Source organism: Rhagoletis pomonella, unplaced genomic scaffold (assembly GCF_013731165.1).
Source record: "Rhagoletis pomonella isolate Grant_MI unplaced genomic scaffold, Rhpom_1.0 Rhpom_scaffold_00011, whole genome shotgun sequence".
Lineage (NCBI taxonomy): Eukaryota > Metazoa > Arthropoda > Insecta > Diptera > Tephritidae > Rhagoletis > Rhagoletis pomonella.
This window is the reverse complement of record NW_023458565.1, coordinates 14,964,231-14,972,032: the sequence shown is the minus strand read 5'-3', so window position 1 is coordinate 14,972,032 and position 7,802 is coordinate 14,964,231. Positions and strand designations below refer to the sequence as shown.

Sequence of the window (7,802 nt, the reverse complement as noted above, 5' to 3'; positions counted from 1 at the left end):
CAGGGAAAGCGTAAGCATAGATTTAAACATAAAAAGATGGCAGCCCAGGGCATGGTGGAATGAAGACCTAAACAAATTATTCAGACTACATACGGCCAACAGGAAAAAAGCGAACCTTACAAATAATATAGAGGACCTGGAGGCGTCCAGATTAGCGACTGCAGAATGGAAAAAGGCAGTAAAAGAGGCAAAGAGCAGCAGCTACAAGAGAAGAGTGGAAGAACTAAATTGCGAACCGAACACCAAAGCTGCCTGGAACTTCATAAACAACGTCAAAGGAAGAAAATATACAAACCAAGAATGGGCCTCTGAGGACAACTTAAAATATTTGGAACACATTAAAAACCAGGTAAGAACAGGCTCCACCACACGAACTAGACACACAGCAGGCACAGACAGTCAAGAATCGACGAACGTGACAAATTTAAATTTCACTGTAGAAAACTTTTTGCCTAAATTAAACAAGAAAAAGTCGACAGCAGGAGGACACGACAACATCACGTTCCAAATATTGAAAAACTTATCAGTAGAAACTCTACAAGAATTCCTGAAAGCCCTAGAAAACCAATTTAACAAAAATGAAGTTCCAGACACTTGGAGGAAAATAAAAATAGTACCAATACCAAAAGGGAACAGTGACCTAGAAGATTTTCGCAATTTTCGGCCCATATCACTGATATCTGTGGTTGCAAAAAGCCTCAACTTGCTCATCAAGGACGCCTTAGCAGAAGAAGTCGAACAAAAAAACATCATCCCTCCAAAAAGCTTTGCTTACCGAAAAACACGATCTACAACAATGTGTCTGAATGAGATGTTACATCTAGTGGCCACCAGCAAACACAACAAGGAAAAAGTGGTTGTTTGCCTCCTGGATATAGCGGATGCATACAACTGCGTTGATCTCACAACTCTGCATCAAACATTGGTAGACCACAACGTTAACACAAAAATTGCAGATTGGATTTACAACTTTTTCGCATCACGGCAACTTAGTTTGGGAAAACATACAATAGAAGTAAACAACGGACTGCCGCAAGGAAGTTGCCTTTCACCAACACTATTCAATATATATACTGCTAAACTTCACAACATCAACGAAGAGAAAACTCAGCTTTTCCAGTTTGCAGATGACCTGGCGATTGTGGTGCACAATAAAGATGAAAAAACAGCCATTATAAAACTAGCTTCCAAAATTGAGGAAATTCAGGCGATTTTAAACTCTCTACACCTAACACTAAACCTCAGTAAGACGAAATTTATGCTTATGACGGCAGGAAAAAGAAACAGATATTGCATAGAGGTAGGAGGCCACAAAATAGAACAAGTACACAATCTCAAATGGTTAGGTAGGACAATAGACGCAAATTCCACGATTAAAGAACATATAGGCAAGATCAAAAAAGACACTACTTCAGGCAAAAATCTACTTGCCAAATTAACGACGATAAAAGCAGGGTTAGTACCGAATATAGCCTTGAATCTCTTTAAAGTATTTGTAAGATCAAAAATTGAATACGCGAATACCAGTTACGCCAATGCATCGAAGGGATATAACAAACAACTGCAAACAATAGTGAATGAACCTCTAAGGCGCTGCCTTGGACTGCCTCCAAATACTCCTACACTGGCCAGATATGCGATTGCGTGTGAACTCACTCCATTGAAAAGAGCAGAATGGCTAACAGCAAAAGAACTCACCAAACAATGGTTTCTAAATCCTAGATTAAGAGCGGAACTGCTTAATGGTCAAAAGGTAAACTCTAGCTACAGTCATACCTACACCAAATTTAGGGGAATCTTTAATAAAATCAACACCAATGTAAAGTACAAAAACAGCCTCAAAATAGAAACTAGGGGTTCAGAGTTAAAAAGGTCAAAAAACAACTACTCTCACATACAGCTGCAGGCTATATATGCGGAAAAAAAGGCTTTAGCACAAAAAGACGGTTTTAGAGTGATATCCACTGATGCATCTGTTGGTGAAGGTAAGATCGGCTGTGCAGTTTATGACTTTAACAATAATGTTTCCTACCTATACAACATCAACGACAATCTCACCTCCACTAGTGGAGAAATTGTAGCTATTCTTCAAGCAATAGAACTGGCCAAGAAAAATACATGGAAAAAAATTTTAATTTTCTCAGATAGTTTGGCAGCAGTCAAAATGATTACTCACAAGCAGTCCCAAAACTTTCTAATAGCCGAAATCCATAACCAGGTTAGTAACTCTGAAATAGATAAACTAATCATTAACTGGGTACCAAGTCATGTAGGTATAAATGTCAATGAAAAGGCAGATATAGCAGCCAAAACAGCACTAGTACATGGCAAAGGTCTTACTGTTGATTTAACACCCCAGGAAACCATTAGGAAAATAGGGTGTATGTTATGGAAGGAAACTATACAAGAGGTTAAAAACAACTGCATCAACTGGGACCGAGATCTAATCGACAGCATTACGGCTACTGCACGGAAACCGTGGTTTAAGACCGAAAAATATGGACTCAGACCCTACGATATCAAACTCATCAACAGACTAATGACTGGATACACGTACAATAAATCCTTTTTACACCTGATGCATAGCCACATTTCAAACATGTGTAATAGTTGTAACATCATAGATACACCAAATCACGCAATCTTTGAATGCTCCAAATACAGGCAACTGAGAGACGATTTTCACATTTTTAAAAAATTTAATAACATAGACGAAGTCCTTACGACAAAAAATCCACAACATTTTCAAGAACTTATTTCGTTTATTTACAAAGCCAAACATGACAAAGCGCTTTAAAAGTCAAAAAAAAAAAAAAAGAATATGAGGTAGAGAGTTCAGAGACGTTCAAACAATATTAATTGTTAATTAATAAAAATAGGAAAAAAAAAAAAAGAATTGAAAAGTATAGTACAAATTTGCAATCCTAAGACTGAACTAAATTACAATGCGTCTAACCATTGTAAAAATCGCTTAGAAACATATATATATGTAGCCAAAAGCACCCATCCATGTAATACTAGATGGTTTCAGAAAACTAATAATTAGCATTCATAACAATGTGATCTATTTTTAAGAAGTACCCATATAATACATAACAATGTACTAGTCATGACTTAAAATAGGCTGTGCCAAAAAAAAAAAAAAAATAAAAGAATACAATATTATGTAATCAATGTAAATATCATTTACTCTCATATATATACATGTCAATCAATGAACAACATCAAAATGTACAACAATCATAAACATTCACTCAAATGTACTAATACATCTCATATCATTTTGTCTAATCTATCGTTATCGATTAAGAATGCTCATAAAATTATACATTTCTCCTTGTCAACGACTACCTCCACCCTACCACAGCTGCTAAGGACAACGAAATTCCAAACTCAACCAATATAAATCACATCGATTGCTGTAAAATACAACACACCCGTGAATAATCTGGCACTGTAAGGGTAGCAATCAAGCCCTGCCATCATCACCTTCGGAAGGAAAGGATTCCAAAGTCACAAAAAAAAAAAAAACAAAGCAAGTATTTTATTTGCTAATTTTTGCGATTTCTATTGTTTAATGTAAATTTGTCTTTTTAGGATATGTCGAGCCAACAAAGAAGGCGCAGTTGGAAAATTTAGTAATTAGTAATGAAGTAGCTGGCATATTTGGAAAATTATGCCGATAAACAGGATGGAATTTGGGAAAGTAAGTGCATGGTTGCAGCATATCTATGTATAAAAGTATTTAATTAAATTGTTTATAGAAATGTTATAAATCGAGTGGCTCATTTACGATGTGCTCCAAACATTTGGCGAACTTTTTTTCGCCTTTTCAACGTGCTAAGTAACAAGTTAAGATGACTGCCATCTTGGGCCGGTAAGAAACCGCAAGCAAAGGGCAGACAACCTTCCAGGAAGCTGCCTCCTGTCCCCGAGCCGAAGCTGCAGTTCAGCAAGAGCAGGTCAGCAAATTGCTACCCTGATCAAACGTAAACTAAAGCGCTCTGCTGTGATTGCACTCCGTAAATGTGAAAACTTGGTGCGTGCTGAGAAATATCAAACAAGAAAACTCCGTGATGGACGCCGTGAGATGGAGTAACGCTGTGTGGCAAAGAAATGCGGCCAATTCGACGGGCCTGAAAAATCCAAATTGGCTTTTGTGATCCGCATCCGCGGTATCAACAAAGTTGCACAACAAGTGCGTAGTTTTACAGTTCTGTCTTCGCCACATTAAAACGGTGTGTTCATCAAATTGAGCAAGGCAACCATTAATATGCTACGTATGCCGAACCCCTATATGGGGTTATCCAAATCTTAAATCAGTTTGTGAATTGATGTACAAACGTGGAATGGTCAAGCGTGTCCCAATCTCTGCTTTGTGATCGAACGCAAATTTCGCGAAGCGCGTTGATTCACTTCACTTCAAGAAAGCCCCCAACTTCCTGTTGCTATTCAAGCTCAACACATCAACCCGAGGCTGGCGCAAGAAGGCTAATCACTACGTTGAGGTTGGTGATTTCGGTAGCCGTGAGGATAAGATCAACAAATTGCTGCACAAGATGGCTTAAAGAAATTGTTGTCTTGTATTTAAGGCGACAATATAATTTGGCACATCTTCAAAAGACGCTCAAGCAAAAAAAAAAAGAAAATTATAAAATTCCTGAAGTTGCCTTTTCACGGGTCGATTTCTGTGGACTGGAAAATTTACTTAAGATATCGACTAGCCAAAACGCTTACATTTTACGGTTGAATTGCAATTTACACGGGTAGATTTTGGTTAAACGATAAAAATCGACCGTGTAAAGGCAGCTTAAATAACGTTCAAATTAATCACCCCCTTTGAGATGGAAAATACCAATAACCATTTCATCATTTCGAAAATTATTCCATTTATATTTGTTCTTGCATTTTCCACACCACTTGTGAGGTATGCTTTTACGCGCGTTACCGATTTTTTTTAATGTGCTCGGTTGCCCAGGAGGCCTTTTTTCACCTTTACAACTTAACTTAAACAATTAAAACTAAAGCATGCAATATATAAAGAAAATTAAAAGTTGTCTTACATCTAGTAAACTTAAAAAATTGCACATTAAATTCATTTTTCATTATAAAATAAAATTAAATATCACAATTCAGTTTACAAAATGTGGTCTGTTTGCACCCACAGTAAGTTCCCATGAAGCCTAGCCTAAATTCAGAATTGAAAAAAAAAACGAGCAAATGGGGTCGGAAACTACTAGCCCTAAAAGCAGAATGTGGAAAATGTTTGAAGAGCTGCGAAATTGTATTGCAATAATAAAAATAACAGTGCATAAATTGGAAAAAATGGTTTTTGTTTTGCTTTATAATTTTTGGGAATATTGGTTCAGATGGAATTTTTTTATTTGTTTGGTTTTTCAGCTCGTTAATGATGCACCCAGGGTTGCATTTACTGTCTATGAAAATATTTCGTGAAGCGTTCCAAAATTAGCTCCGAGGTACTAAAAGTTGGTTAAGCTTAAATGAAATAGTTTTTTATTAAATATTTATTCCTGGTATTTAGTAAAAAACATCAATACTAATGTATGAAAAACAAAACATCAATGCTAATGTATGAAATGAAGTAAATAAAAATCTACGAATACATTCCATGAATATTTTGTCATAGAGCCATTATTAAATTTAGACATAACTTTGTCAGGCGTTGGTACCTACGTATATAGAATTAATGCGTTGGAGAGAGATAAATATACAAGTTCAACGCGCTAATTTAGGTATCCTTGTATGTATATACCTGTTACTCGTTTGGCATATACTCCAACTGCGAAAATAATGGCAATTATAATTTATGTAGATCCCTGGATAAAAGATTGTCACAAGTTACTTTCGGTAACTCACGATTGAAGTTTGGAATGCAATTTCTCAGAAACACGACTACAGATTTTCTCCAAAGTGTCGGAGAATGCTATGTACTAGTTCATGAAATTCTTAAATTATCTTATTTTTTTTAGTTTAGTGTCAACCATTTATGAGTTTAATAAAATTTTGTCGTATACGACATTTGTCAAAAAATTTGCAGTCAGTTTTAGTGATATACGCCAAAATGTGATAACAATTTTTATAAATTAACCATACTTTTTACTAATCAGCCTAATCGTGAGTTTCGCCCGAACAAAATTTCGCCAACAATTTTTTCATCCACCTGTAGTGAACACACGCAAACGAAAAGTGACCCGGTTCTAGAAAATGAAACTCATGATAAAGCTGAATATGTCGGAAACTAAAGAAGAACAGATAACTCTATTTAAAAGATCTTGATTAGTTTAGTACGACAGCAATACTAACGCAATTTGTACCAAATAACCGAAAAAATTTTAGTCAATTAGTCGGAAACTAAAGAAGATATCCAAAAACCACAAATTGTCAAAATGACGCTTCCGGCAATTTTCCATCGAGGCGACGATATTTGAATAGCTTTGTGTAGTTACCAATAGTCAGTACTAATTTGTACTGGAACCTGCAAACTTTTACTGGAAAAGTGTATGATAACCCAAAAATTTGCAAGAGAGCACTGAATCGAGAGCGTAACAACACGAGAGAGCTGCAAATTCTTGCTAGTGAAATTTTTACTAGCAGAAATTAGCTAGCAGAAGAAGAAGAAGAATAAATGTCAAAAGAATATATAAAAAGTGGTGTTACTAGCTCAGTTGATTTTGTGTATGTGTTTCGCCGCACGGCTTCTGATATCAAATTGAAAAATTTTGTTTGAATTTCTACTCACACTTACAGGTTTTGACAGTTTATGCCACCAAAGCAAAAACAAAATACATGTAAATTTTTGTTTTTGTATTCCTGCAATCACCTTATATTGATTCGCCTTGGCACAAACAAAAGTAAAATGAGTGGAAACAAAAATATTAATGATGTACTGGACAGTGTTAGTGCTTGTGTGTAAAGCAAAGAGTTTAAAACTGATTTATAAATAGTAAAATGTTTACAGCAGATTGTCAAAGCAGTGCAACAACTGTTCACTTGCAAGTTATTGCTAGTTTTGTGTTCAATAAGTTCTTCTACTAGTTTTCTCTTCTTCTCAATTTAACGCTCTATTTTGCTTTTACGCTCTCGCTGCAATGTTACTGTTACTATACAAACCTAATGTTACTCGCATATTTTCGAGCCTGTATGTACATTTTCGGGAAAAAGGGTAAAAAGTGTATCCATCTGCTGAAAAGATATTTTCGCAGATTCACAATTTATTTAAAATAAATCTATTAGCCCAATCTCCAATTCCATGTGAATAAATCTCCCCAGTGCTTAAATAATTTTCACCACATTAAATAGCTGCACAACACCCTAATTGCCGAAAAAGCGTTGCTTGCAACACTAGCCTTTATGGGGACCAAACTTGGCGAAAAAAAATAGCTAAGTTTGTTTACTGGATATACTGAGGCCTAACTGTTCGCATCGTGAATATACGCTCGGAGTGAATTCGTTTGTACCAAATAATTTGTGTTGAAATTGTAACGGAAGTTTTGATATTTTCTGGAAAATGAATTAATTCGTTTTAATCAACTAACATATAAACAATTAATTTCAAGAGTACAGTGAAATAAAAACGTTTAAGTAGTGAAGAGGAGTACAGAAATGGACGACATTGCTGAGGAGCCCGATGGCTCCTGGGCGCAATCAACAAACGAGACTTTAAAAAGATCAAAAATGGACAGTCAAAGCAATGCTAGTAATATTTATATAAAACCGTTAAATACAAGCCAAAAGGCATTAAATATAACTCAAAAAGCAATAAATACACACCAAAAACCAAC

General features: G+C 35.7%; 2 protein-coding genes and 1 long non-coding RNA gene across 3 annotated transcripts in view; 2 read left to right on the top strand and 1 right to left on the bottom strand.

Moving 5' to 3' along the window:
• Positions 1 to 7,802, top strand: part of LOC118746679 (bifunctional peptidase and arginyl-hydroxylase JMJD5-like) — a gene marked incomplete at its 5' end in the record, with an annotated part of 146,810 nt that overhangs the window by 101,305 nt on the left and 37,703 nt on the right.
• LOC118746683 overlaps positions 7,418 to 7,802 on the bottom strand; it is a 4,133-nt gene continuing 3,748 nt past the window's right edge. Inside the window, exon 4 of the long non-coding RNA XR_004993870.1 lies at positions 7,418 to 7,521. This is a non-coding gene — a long non-coding RNA (uncharacterized LOC118746683). The remainder of the gene's footprint in view (positions 7,522 to 7,802) is intronic.
• LOC118746680 overlaps positions 7,519 to 7,802 on the top strand; it is a 2,334-nt gene continuing 2,050 nt past the window's right edge. The window contains exon 1 of the mRNA XM_036480562.1: positions 7,519 to 7,762. Coding sequence (XP_036336455.1) covers positions 7,624 to 7,762 — 139 coding nt within the window. The 5' untranslated portion in view covers positions 7,519 to 7,623. The remainder of the gene's footprint in view (positions 7,763 to 7,802) is intronic.